The sequence below is a fragment of the Panthera onca genome, chromosome D4 (genome assembly GCF_046562875.1).
Source record: "Panthera onca isolate mPanOnc1 chromosome D4, mPanOnc1 haplotype 2, whole genome shotgun sequence".
Classification (NCBI taxonomy): domain Eukaryota; kingdom Metazoa; phylum Chordata; class Mammalia; order Carnivora; family Felidae; genus Panthera; species Panthera onca.
Genome location: NC_138351.1, coordinates 79,288,885 through 79,302,701, shown reverse-complemented (window position 1 = coordinate 79,302,701; position 13,817 = coordinate 79,288,885). Strand labels below are relative to the sequence as shown.

The 13,817-nt window shown below is 45.6% G+C and overlaps 1 protein-coding gene across 1 annotated transcript in view; it reads left to right on the top strand.

Moving 5' to 3' along the window:
* Window positions 1-13,817, top strand: part of BRINP1 (BMP/retinoic acid inducible neural specific 1) — a 173,879-nt gene that overhangs the window by 132,920 nt on the left and 27,142 nt on the right. Inside the window, exons 6-7 of the mRNA XM_060608861.3 lie at window positions 8,674-8,910; window positions 13,563-13,785. Of these exons, the coding sequence (XP_060464844.1) occupies window positions 8,674-8,910; window positions 13,563-13,785 (460 nt within the window). The remainder of the gene's footprint in view (window positions 1-8,673; window positions 8,911-13,562; window positions 13,786-13,817) is intronic.

Sequence of the window (13,817 nt, the reverse complement as noted above, 5' to 3'; positions counted from 1 at the left end):
TGATCTTGCGTTTCGTGGGTTTAAGCCCCACGTCAGGCTCGGCACTGACTGTTGAAGCCTACTTGGGATTTTTTTTTTTTTCTGCTCCTCCCTCTCTCTCTCTCTCTCTCTCTCTCAAAATAAATAAATAAACATTTTAAAAAGTAAATAAAAATAAGTGAATGAACAACAGCACAGAGTAGATGCATAGAAAATCAAGATTGGAGGGACCTTAATGGTCAGCTAGCAGGGGAGGTAGCAAACTTTCTCTGCAAAGAGCCAGATGGTAAATGTTTTAGGCTTTGTTGTCTCTGTTCTTACCACTCAGCTCTTCCATTGTAATGTGAAGGCAGCTATAGACAGTACTGAAACGAATCTGTGTGGCTGTGTTCCAATAAAATTAATTACAAAAATAAGCTGCAGGTCAATTTGGCCCATGGGCCATAGTTTGCCAACTCCTGTGTAGGCTTGGTTGTGTTGTGCTAACGAACAATCCCTGAATCTCAGTGGCTGGCAAGAGAAAAGGCTCATTTCTTGCTTACGCTGCATCATGGTCGCAAGTCAATTGTGATTCTGTTCCTCCGGTGGCCTCTATGTGGAAGATGGCTGTTTTCCGTGGTGGTGGGACAGAGAAACCGATGAGCCCACATGTTGGTTCTTATAGCTCTGCTTTGGAAAGTTGTACCCCTCACCTGCGCTCACATTTCATCGGCCAAAGTGTGTCACGTGAACCCATCTGAGTGTGGAGGGTGGGGTGTGTGTAATTTTTTCAAAGAGAGGACACCGCAAAGGGAGGAGAACTGAATATGGGTTAGTGATAACCACATGCCATTTGGGCCCTGGGTTCTTTAAATTGTGCTTGTATGCTTCCGATGATGAGGAGTCTTCTACCTACTAAGGCAACCTGTTTCATCCCTCAAAACTCCTGATGGTAAAAAGGTTTTGCTTTTATTGTGCTGAACTTCATTTACCCCAATCTTGCATCTAAGGGTTCCAAGTCTATTCCTTAAGATCCCGCAGAATGGATGATGATCCTTGGGAACACAAAGGTTACTCTGTCCAGAAGGGGGCGCCAGAACCCACCCACTTTCCCCCCAGGTAGCTGCCTTTCTTCATTTCTCCCAGTGCAAATGACCCATCACGGAGACAGGGCTGAACTTCTGAATGAGATCATAGCCTTTTCGCCCTTTCTGCACGGTTTCACCCGGTGAATTATCGTCTTATTTTCATTCCACTCCAATGAGCTGTCAGCGATGGATACTGTAATTCACAGCAATAGAAACACAAACAGATGGGTAATTGACCTGCATGCCTTCATTACACTGGAGTTCAGAATGGCTGTTGGAGCCATAAAGTCCTTTATCTGCCAGTCTGAGATCCCTGGGCTTTCACAAGGAAGGGGATCAGGCTGACTTTCTGCGAAAGGTGCCCTTCTTGTTCTCCCCAACCCGTGCTTTTCGGAAATGGACAGAATTTGACAAGCAGAACTTAGCGGGTACCAGGCAACAGCCAGCCTTCTGTAGCGCTCAGAGATATCAACAGGGGGCCACATTCTGATGCAAGCACAGGAGAGAACAATATTGCCACTCAACCAAAATAGACTTCTTGTATTTTTTTTCCCTTTTCCTCTTAGCACAAAAAAAAAAAAAGTGAATTTAATACGTAATGAACTAGGTCAGAAAAGAGTACATCCATCAAAACTACTACTATTTTAGGTAATTACGATAAGGTAAAACAAAGTTCATCCAAAAGACAAGCAAGCAAACAAACAAGCAAAACCAGAAAGATATATGGTCCTTGCCTTGAACAAGACTTTGATTGATACAAGGTATTCACACACTGACTCGTCTTTGCTCAAGGTACACCCTCTGCAGGGAATGCTGGGGCTCCCTCTGTATCTATTAAAAACCATGCTTCTGTTTCAAGATCTACCCACATCCCACACACATCACGAAGTCTTCCCTAATTATTGTCTCCAGAGTCATTTTCTTTCATGTTCATAATAGATGACTGGCTTCTTCAAAATGTAAGATATATTTATTAAACACCTACTATGTTCCAGACGTGATGCTGCTTTTTACGTTTCAATCATCGGTTCGGGCCTTTGTCTCTTGTACTTGGATTTTATGCTTTAGTTTTGAATCTCCAAGTAGCCCCTTGGTGTCCTTGGAAAATGGAAGCATCTCCTCCAACAAATCCCCACGTACTACTTGTTGAAAGAAGAGAAGGAGGCTCAGAGTTCCTAACAGCAAAAAAGAGCAGATCAGGGTCAGAGATGAAGGCTGGACTACCCTCGGCAGATCTTAGAAGTACTTTCAGCTTTTGTTGATTGGGTCCTCTTTTCTCTAGCTCACCGAGCCGTCACCTGGACCAGGTGTCTGCTTCAGACAGCTGTACTGACCGTGTCATTGAAGGTACCAAGGAATTCAATGTAGGGGTCCCCAGAAAGTTCTTCTGTTACTTTAGTGCTCCCCAGTGGTTGAAAATCAACAATGCAGTGAGCCCTCTTTGCTTTTTCTGACTCCCAGCTAAACTCTTGGTCTGTAATGGACAAGGATCCTTGACCTCTGTTGCTGTAAACAATGCTGTTCCTCTAATAAGCTGGCAGATCTCTGCCCGCTGTCATTCTTCCCTTAGGAGTCTTGATCTTCTCTGAGGCAGTGAGAAAGCTTTCATCTCCTCTCTAGGGAACCTGGAAACAAACACAAAAACAAAAAAAGGTGAACCTTATTCAGAAAGGAGGGTGATGGTCAGGTAGGTTCTTAGTTGGAAGGAGTTCTGTTGCTTGAGTCCTTTGTACATGCTGTTCCCACTTTCTTCTTGTTTCTTCTACTCCACTCCCCGCTGTTCCCACTTTCTAAACTGCTCTTCTTGTGGACTCCTCGTCCTCTAATTCCTGTGAGTCCATTAGGTCCCAGCCCAAAAGCCACTTTCTGCAGGAGAGTGTCTGTGACTGCCCCTGATCCAGCCTGGGGTTAGGTGTTTTCCTTTGTGGTCCCTGAGCAACCTCGTGCTTTGGGTAGAGCCCTGGTCTCCGTGCATCCAAGCAGCTTGTTTGCATGTGTGCTTCTTTCACTAAGCCGTGAGGTCCATGAGGGCAGGGAATGCCTGCTTTCTTCACCCCAGTGCCCATGGCGCAGTTACTGGCACACGGGAGGGCCTACGTGTTGAAAGAAGACAGAGGAGAGAAGAAAAGAAGGAAAGATGAAAGGGAGGAAGATTCGCTGAAGTATAACCAAATGGAAGGATGAAAAATGGAGACCCGTGGTAATTCCTGTAATGGTATTAAGAGATGATGCACTCTGGACATGTCTCCTACTGGTCCAAAGGGGGCTACTCAGGAGGATGTTTCCAAGAACGACTCAAGTTTGGTTCAGGGAGTGGATTATGTTCTTTTTTTTTTTTTTTTTTTTTTTTTTAATTTTTTTTTTTTCAACGTTTTTTATTTATTTTTGGGACAGAGAGAGAGACAGAGCATGAACGGGGGAGGGGCAGAGAGAGAGGGAGACACAGAATCGGAAACAGGCTCCAGGCTCCGAGCCATCAGCCCAGAGCCTGACGCGGGGCTCGAACTCACGGACCGCGAGATCGTGACCTGGCTGAAGTCGGACGCTTAACCGACTGCGCCTTCTAGGCGCCCTGGATTATGTTCTGATGTGGTATAAATGGGGGGACCTACCATTTATTGAACACTTAATTATGCTAACCATCTGCTCGGGCTGCTATAACAAAATGAAAAAACTGGATCGCTGAAGTGAGAGGCCTTCGTTTCTACAGTTCTGGAGGCTGGAAGTCAAAGACCACGATGCCGGCCCATTCGGTGTCTGGCTTGTGGACAGCCGTGTTCTCACTGCGTGTGCACGTGGCTTTTCCTTAGTGTGTGCTCATGGAGGGAGAGGGAGAGAGACAGCTTTCCTGTCTCGTACTCTTCTTACAAGTCCATTAATCGTACCACGGAGGCCCCACTTTTGTGACCCGATGTAAACCCAATGACCAGCCAAGGCCCCATCTCGATACCACAACTCTGGGAGTTAGGGCTGCGACATGTGAACTGGGCAGGGGAGAGGGGGGAGAGGGTGGGGGTGGTCACAAACATTCAGCCCATAGCACCCAGGCTCTTGCTGGGTGCCCTTTATGCCTTTCCCATTTATTTATTCTTCCCAACAGCTCTGGGATTGGAGCTTCACAGGCAAGTAGCCGGAATTTCAGAGAGAGGCTAAGACACCTGCAGAGGCCACCCTGGGCCAGGGCCACCTTGAGAACACTGAGGCAGGAGTTTGTCTCAGTTTTCAGTCTTTCATGCCAGAGAGCTGGGAGGGCCCGTAAGGGTTTTGGAACTCAGAATTCTGGGATTTGAATCTCGAGTTTGTTAGTTTGGTTGTGGGGCTTTAGGCCAACTTAGGGCCAATTCCAATATCCTCAGAGTTTTTAGAGACCAATGTTTTGTTTTGTTTTTTGTTTTTTTGTTTTTTGTTTTTCAGTTGGGGTGAAAAAGAGAATGGTTGTTGAATGAAAACCTATACTGGCCTTGGCCTTAATTTATACTCTGGGGGATCTATAGTGGACAGACAGGGCTCCTGTCCCCCGGAAGCCCACTCCCTAATGGGGAAGATGAAAACAAATATGAAAACACATGCATAAGATGATTTCTGTCAGTAGCTAATTCTATGATGAAACTAGAAGAGGCTTTTTTAATATGGGTCATCTGGGAAGGTCTGGATTGCAGGACAAGGGAGCCATGCAGAGATCTGGGAAAAGAATATTCTTGGCCCTGGGAGGTACACTTGCAAAGACTCTAGGGAGAACAAGACCAGCACAAGGGAAGGACCAGGAAAGAGAAGGATGCCTGGTGTATTTCAAAAAAAAACAAAGGAATAGAATATTAAGAAATAAGGAGAGAGGAAGCGAGGAAATAGAGATAGGCTATTGTGTGACACAGAGGAGAAATCCTTCCTCCACACACAAAGACTGGATGTAAAACACAAGAAATATCCTGAGATGTCTGCCTTGAAGGTGAGGTGGGAGGAGGACTAAGGGAGACAGGGCAAAAATTAGGAAAAGAGAAAGAAGATGATGTGGATGTTCCCATATCTACATTGCCCACTCACTTCGCGGAACAGTGACACATTCCATTTTAAAGTATAACAAGATTTTTTGTAAAAAAAAAAAAAAAAAAAAAAAGTATAATGAGATTGGGGGAGATATCCCATATGTTCAGCACGAGTCACTGGGTGTGCAAGTGAAACTCTCAGCCATCGCCTTCTTGGGTGTTTTGAGGCAAAATTTACATGCTCGCCCATAATGGTGACCTCTCTCTGTCTCTGATTTTCTCAGCTTGTCTCTCTCTCTCTCTATTTCTCTGTGTGTCTTTGGGAACTGTGGGGCCAGAATATTCCACCGCAGCCGGCAGCTGTATATCTTTCAAACAGTGGTTCCACAGGCCAAATCTCCCTCCAAGTTATTTATGACTCCCATTGAAGCCGGTGGTACTCAGGCGCCAACCTAGGAGGTCAGCAATGGGCCTCTTTGTTGGACACAGGTCATCAGGAGACGACTGCGGCGGTGACTGCTGTGTGAACCTCCGCTGCCGTAGAAATGGTTATGTAACTTTAAACAGTAATGACATTTTGCAGAAAAGTGCTTTTTAATTGCTATGTCTTCATTATTCTCTTTCAAAATTGCCCAGGAGATTCTGCCTCAGAGACAGCTCGGCATGATCTGAGTTTCCATTTTTAAAGAGCAATCAGTTTTGTGTTTCAGCTGCTCCCAGAAACCCCCCAACCCAAAACTTCATCTGTTTTCAGTTGCATTAAACGGGGTAGGTAATACTGCCTTTTGTATCCTTGCCAAACGGAGAAATGATTTGACGCAATTTTCTAAAAATGCTCTCCCCAAATTCCTTTTGGGCTGGGACCAAGAATAGAATATTTTATCCCCTACAAAAGGGAGAAAGAAAATGATGAGCAAGCTAGAAAAATAGGACTGAGAGTATAGTCTATAGAGTTCCAACAGAAACTTAACCCCAATCCGTATACTCAGATGCCTATAGGGGATTGGGATCAGCTAAAAATAAATTTTGCTTTGGAAGCGAAAAACCCTGATACAGATAAAATGACTCAGGAATGCATGCTCTGAAAGAATTGTAGACTTAGTTGAGCAGGGACTCACTCTAGTGATTGGCCCCATCGTTTGGTGTTTGTATCCTGCTCCTATGCTGCGAGCCCTTCCCAGCAATCACTCAAACTCGTGCAGACCCCTTGCTCGTTGGTGTGGAGTTCACCCATTCTCGCAGCTGGCCGGTGCCCAAGCCCTGTAGCTCCATCTGTCTGTTAGAACCCCTTTCACCCATACTGATATGGATCCACCTTCTAGAATAGCCGTCTCCCCACCCCCCACCCCCCACCATGCTGCTTCAACAGGCACAGAATTCTAAACCCTCCTCTACAAATAACTCCAGACTGCCTGCTGAGGATTTTCTTCTGATTGCCCACAGCTATCGTTCATGTATCCTGAAGGTTCTGTTGAAACTTTAAAAAACGTCAATCACAGGAGGGATTTCATCATCACAGCATCGCCGTCATCATCAACGTCAGAAATGGGAACGAATAGCATTTACTGGATGCTTGCCGTGTGCCCAGGAACTGTCGTGACGATTTGCAAGGATTCCTTCACTTAGCCCTCTCAACAACCTAAAAGCACCTCTGTTTTACAAAAGAAAAAGCAGAGGCTTAGAGAGCTTGAGTGACTTACCTGAGATGTCTAGGTAGTAAGTAGAGAAGCCTGACTAGCGATGCCCAGCTTTTAACTACCTTCTGCATCCCTGCAGTGAGGTGTGCCGAACACATCATCCTCTTTCCCACAATGCCTTTTTAAAAATATTTTCAATATTTATTTTTGAGAGAGAGAGAAAGAGAGAGAGCACTCCTGGAGGAGGGGCAGAGAGAGAGAGAGAGGGAGACACAGAATCCAAAGCAGGCTCCAGGCTCCGAGCTGTCAGCACGGAGACTGACGCGGGGCTTGAACTCCTGAACCGTGAGATCATGACCTGAGCCGAAGTCGGATGCTTAACCGACTGAGCCACCCAGGTGCCCCCCGCCCCACCCCACAATGCCTCTCTGAACACAGTTGTTTTTAGCTGCCAGATGAAGACAGGTTGAAATGATGGGGCTTCCTTTTTTTAAAAAATTGAAAGTGAGAGAGGGAAAGATAAAATTCTAGAAACACAACTGTGAAGTACAATGAGAGACATGCCGAGCTGATTCAGCAAGCCCCTGATGAGTAGGATGAGGGTGTGTCCCTAAAACATGAATAAGAAAAACATTTAATCCAAAGAACACAGTTATTTTTCACACAATGGGTCATTAAACCATTACCCCTATATGCACTGGTAGCTGAAACTGTCCGCGGCACTAGACGAGGTGGGGAGAGATGTCTTTCGTGAATTAATTTAGCCCAGAGTTGTCCTTCTTTTTGGGCACCCTAGTCAATAGCCTGCTATGATGACATCTCAGAGGTACATGAGTAGTGCATGTGCCCAGATAGATCCTTCTCCATCCTTGGCTGTCCAGATTAAGACTTTGATTACTCAGATATAGAGACAAGATTATGAGGTGTGGTCCAGAGTGTTCATCCTATAGCCTTGGACTAGTCACTTCTCCTCCATGGGCCTTTGCTTCTTTGTGTTTACAGCTAGGAAGAAAAAAAAAAATTAATCCTCTCTGATGGGATTCTGCACTGATATTATTTTTATGATGCCCTGGTCTTATGAAATTATACCACTCTCCTTTATCACTCGTATCCTTGAAATTTACCAAAGTATCCCATTATCCACAGGATAAAGTCCAAATCCCTTAGCATACAAGAAAGCCCTGTGCACTTTGGCCTCCACTCACCTCTGACACCTGTTCCCCGACAGCACTGCACCCCACCCATCCAAATTCGTTTTTTCACCAGCAACTCCCAGACATATACATCTTTATTCTTGCTGCTACCCTCTTTAGAATGTGCTTCCTGTTCCTTTTTTTTTTACATGGTGATCTCTTATTTACCTTCCAAGAAGCCCAAACGCCATCTCCTCTATAAAGGTTTCCCTGCTGCCCTGGCAAGGTTATTTGCAGTCCTCTCTGTCCAGTTGCCTCGTCTGGACCATCTCTGCTCCAGGCCCAGAAAGCTGTGTTATGATGATGTGTGTCTGTGTCTATCCCTGCTGATTACGCTGTAAACTCCTCAAGGGCAAGGATCTTGTCTTTTTCATCTCTATAGACTCAGTGCCTAGCTCAGGACTTGGGCTTCGTAAATAGAGTCCATCAATATTTGAGAAAAGGAGAACAAAAGAAATGAAGGAAACAAGAAAAAATAAACAATAATCTTGTGCTTTCAAGAAGGGTTTTCTCCCACAATGGAAAAGGTATATACCAGATCTGGCTGTGGCCTCAGTCCTAATGTAACGGACTAGAGTGTGCCTTTCAGAGGTGGCCGAGGTCATGACTTGAGAAGTTTAAGTACACACAGTGTAGCTGGAGGCCTCACCAACCGGACCCTGTGTGGATCTAGGCGGGCCCAGAAATATTTGGGTTACAGTACACAGGGAGAAAGCTAACAGCTTCAGATTCCTATGTTTCACCTTTCAAACCTGTTAATGAAACACCTTTTTTAACCTTTCTTTTTTTCCCCCTTCTTGCTGTTCTTGAACAGGTCTTCAGATAATCTTCCCTCAGTATCTGCAAGAGAAGTTTGTCCAGTCGGCCTTGAGCTACATCATGTGCAATGGTGAGGGAGAGTATGTGTGCCAGAACAGCCAGTGTAGATGTCAGTGTGCAGAGGAGTTCCCACAGTGCAACTGCCCCATCACCGACATCCAGATCATGGAGTACACGCTGGCCAACATGGCCAAGTCTTGGGCCGAAGCTTATAAGGACCTGGAGAATTCAGGTAGAGAGCCTAACGTGGTCGTACTACATCCGTGGCCCTGAGCCAAGCCTAGAAAAGAAAACTGTCTAGCCAGAATTAGGACCACTGTGAGGGACTGTTCAGTGACGCCAGCTCTTTCACGTGGGAGGGACCAGAGCCAGGTCTAGGAGCTGTCATGGAGTAGGTACTCAGTCTCCATTGAATGGAATAATGAATCGCGTGATTGAGTTTGTGGTCCTAAGATGTATTGTGTGCATTGTACCCAGAAGACAGAGAGAGTAATGCCACCTAGCACATAGAAGCCTCTGGAGAATGGAGAGTCAAAGGTACTTGTATTGATTCCCGAGTCTATGTGTGCGAGCGCGTGTGTGTGTGCGCGTGCGCGCGCCTATATCTCTCGATAAACAACCACGTATGTATGTCTAAATATGTATATGTGTATGTATTTTTATCCATGTACATGTATATAGATAATGATACGGATAGAGATATCCAAACAATTCACAGATTGTCAAAGCTAAAGCGACTTTTCAGGTACGTGGCTGTTTCCCACTTTTCATGGTTAAGGAGATGCGTGGTCATGAATTTCAGGGGAGGAAAGTCAGCCACCCAGGGCCATACAGTGGGTGAGGTACAGAGTTGGATCTCTGCCTTTCTGGAGTTTCTAGTTGATGTGAAAGCCAGCCATGAATCGTATGACATTTTAATCATGTGAAGGAGAGGCTACTGAGAGCAAATCCATGCAGGGGGAGGTTGAGGAGGTCAGGAGGGTCAGGGAGGTCAGGAGAGGCACCTTGGGGAAGAACATCACACTTTGATGCAGAAGTCAGTGGGTGAGTGCATGTCAGAGAACGGGAGGCCATCACAAGGTGCCTCGGAGGGAGAGGACGGAGACATGGTTAGCGTGGTGGGACAGGTGGAAAAAGTGGGGAAGGTGCAGAGGCACTGAGGTGTTTAGAAGGGCAAATTAGCAGGGCTTGGTGTTACACGGGCTGTACGTGGTCGAAGAGAAGGGTGTTGAGATTCGAGAGCTTTTTTTAGGTATGTTTGGTAGACAATTTGATGGAGGCTGGTACCATTCACTGAGCTAGAACACCCTGGGTGGTTCGGAAACAGAGACTGTGTATGCAGCGCTGAGCATGAAAAGCTTGGGCATCCTTGAGATTTCCAAGAAGAGATGCCAAGTAAACAGTTGGCATCTACTATGCGTTCAGATACCTGTCAAATAAATGGACATATGCAGAGAGCATTACTGGTTTTTAGAACAGCTCAATATTTCTTAAATTTATGACAGAAACTGCATTACAATGAGTAGTGATATTCCTGTATCCTGGGGGGGGGGTGTGGGGGGCACCAAGACCCAGTGTCTTCCCCAGGGTTACATAGTTAGTAAATGACAGGGTTGGGAACGGAATCCCTGATTCCAAACCCCGTGCTTGTAGCAGCTTTTTGTGTTAATGCTCCTTTACCCCCGAGGCTTCAGTTCCCTCATCTGATATATGAGAGGACATGTTTGTGGTTTTAATAGTTGAATTTATTTAAATTTTTAGCCGAGAAACCCTTTGATCGAACAAAATCGTACCTTGGAGCCACTGTGTACCACAGGTAAAAGCTGAGCCCTACTGAGCTGTATTTGAAAACCATTGGTTTCCATGAACTCTAAGCCCCTGAACCAGCTTTGGGAGCACATAATGCATGAGTGATTCTGCTCTCGTGCAGCTCGAACGGAGCTGTGGCTGCCCTATGGACCCGCACCCGCCAGTCCATTTAAAATCCCAGGAACTCATAGCAGAGAGGTTCATGATGGAAATGTGTTACGACAATTATTTGGCCTCAAACAAAAGAAGCATTTGATAACATGCTTTTGCAAGGAGATTCCACTGATGGCTAAAAAAACAGAGGGGCATGAAGTCGATGTGCACAAGCAGTAGGGATCTTTAGCATAGAATCCTATCCCCCAGGAAGAGAAACCACTTTCAGTGGGTGGGTAGGTGGGTGGGGAAGGAAACACAGAAAGCTGAAATGCTGCTGAGTAGCTGAATAGGCCGCAGAAATGATTTACGTGGCACACTTTCTCTCCACAAGAGCACACATTTGCTCTAGATATCCTGTACTTATCCATCTGGAATGGTTTTACCCATTAAGACAAATCCATCCATACCTTCGTGTAGATGTGGCTTGTGCGTGTGTATCTTCCTCCTCTTCGTTTCAGGCAGTGGCCTTCATGACTCAGCAACTAGGCAGCTTGGAGGGATTCAAGACATGGCCAAAAGGGAAAAGCCAATGATTCCTTCATGGTCGGAGCACTGGTGGTCGCATAGAACCTAGTTTACACACATGAATGGCGGTCTTCACCTCCTTTATTGGGAGGGAACCCTTCCACTTTCAGTCAAAAAATTAAATCATTTTAACGTTTAAATTCTATGTTCCTAACTGACCCAGGTTCAGGTTCAGTGAAATGACTGTCATGTTCTCCAAGGTCAACAGCGCTTTCTACAGGAGAGCAGCATATCTTCCTTGGGGGTTGGGGGAGGCTGTGTATTGTGGGCAACCAACATACAGGGTCATTAGGGCCAGCCCCCTACCTCCAGCCAACTCCCTGAATAAACCAGCTGGCGTTGTCCTATGCTAGCCGCCCATCCCCTGAGCGTGTTCTGTATGTCGAGGACTATTCAGGCAGATACAGTGCTGTGTCACTCTTTCCTGATTTGCATTAGGTGCTAGGTTACCTGTTTGACAGATGGGAAAACTGAGGTGTTAAAAGAATAATGGTCATACAGCTGCCCAGGGGTCCAGATGCAACTTGATCTCCTGAATGTCTGACTGGCAATAAGGAGGCACTGTGAGTTCTGTAGGGGTCAGAGATTCCTATTTTTGGCACCATTTATTTAGTTAGTTTCTTTTTTCCCCCAATATACTGATCCTCTTTATGTGTTGAGAGTAAGTGTATAATGCTGAGTAAAAGCATACATTCAGAGCCTGTTTAGAGTTCTAATTCTGCCATTTACTGGCTGTGTGACCTTGGCAAGATAACTGACTTCTTTGTGTCCTACTTTCTATAAAAGAAGGCGCTGAAAGTACCCACCTCGTAGATTTGCTGTAAAATCACTTATATGGGTGAGGTGTTTCAGAGTGAGCATGGTGCTTACTGAAAGCTACGTAGGCATTTTTAAAAATAAAATGAATGCCTAATGTACCTGAAATTTCCTGATAGCTTTTGCAGCACGAACTAAAAGTACTAAGCTGCAAATATATATATATACATATATATATGCACATATATTTATATTTATATTATACATATAAATATGCATATATTATACATATTTATATATTTACATTTAAATACATATATATATATATATATATATATATATATATCCCCAACCATTTGGATTTTTCCCCCCGCAAAATGACCAACCTCCTAATTCTTTTATTTTCCCGATAGTTGGGGAGCATGACAAAGGTAAGTATTATATTGAAAAAAGAATAGCTCAGATTCAAGTCCTGCCTCTTGTCACTCCTTGGCTGTTCTACCTTCAGAAAATCATTTCCCTGCTCTGGGCTTCATTTTCCCTCTGTGTAGAACAAGAAAGCTGACCTAGATTATCTCTAAGGTTGTGTCGAGTTGCAGAAGACACGGAAACTCTGAAACACAGAACCAAACTGAGGCAGAAACCTTCACCTGGGAGACCCAAGATTTGCCCCCATCTCTTAAGGTGGGGTGTCTCTAAATGGGATGTGACATGAGGTGGTACACAGACAACTTCCAGTAGGACTGGATCATGTAGCAAGGAGCTTGACCCATCTCAGCTCTCCCTCGACCCTGCAGATGACTTCAAAGAGAACGTTCCAGTTGGTGCTAATATGCCGTTAGCACCTCCCCATGGCTGGCTACCTTCCTGTGTGCTTCACAGTGAGAGCAGGCCCCAGGGTTTGATCACTTAGCTGGCAACACTATCCGGCCAGGATTTGTTAATACTGTTTTCATAACTGTATACGTTTACAGCTTTATTTTTATAGCTCCCATTCTACTGAAGGCATGGGATGGAGGTTTTCTAATGCAGAATTGGATAAAAATTTGGTTGAATTGATTCAAAGAAAATACTAAGTAAATATAAGTACAAATATGTGAATATCATTATCAAGCTGGCATTCAGATGACGGAAGTTTGGGAAGCCTTGTTTGTTTTTTTTTTAAGTTTATTTATTTATTTTGAGAAAGAGAGAGAGAGAGAGAGAGAGCATGAGCTGGGGAGGGGCAGAGAGAAAGAGAGAATCCAAAGCAGGCTCTACACTGCCAGCTTGGAGCCCAATGTGGGGCTCGAATCCGTGAACCCTGTGATCATGATCTGAGCCAAAATCAAGAGTCTGATGCTTAAGGGACTGAGCCACCCAGGCGCCCCCTGGACAGCCTCGTTTCTAATAAGGATGCAGGATGCAGATTCCCTCCTGTGGGAGCAAAGTAAAAGAACCTTCACTGAAAGTGTAGTGGCCCTTGCACGGCCTCCCAGGAGCTGCCGAGAGGCTAGTGCAGAGTTCATGGGGCCTCAAAGGAGTGAGTTTTATCTGCAAGGCCTGCCTGACTGGTAGGTGGGGCTGAGCCTTCCAGGCAGCCTCCAAGGGGGGGCAGCCTTGCTCAGTCCTTCTCTCTTGGCCTCTGTATCTCGCTAGATGAGTTTAAATCGTTTATGAAGCGTCTGCCCAGCAACCACTTCCTGACCATCGGGAGCATCCATCAGCACTGGGGCAACGACTGGGACCTGCAGAACCGTTACAAGCTCCTGCAGAGCGCCACCGAGGCCCAGAGGCAAAAGATCCAGCGCACCGCCCGCAAGCTCTTCGGCCTCAGTGTCCGCTGTCGCCACAATCCCAACCACCAGCTGCCTAGAGAGAGGTAAGTGCAACCCCCCAGCCCACCCCCACCGC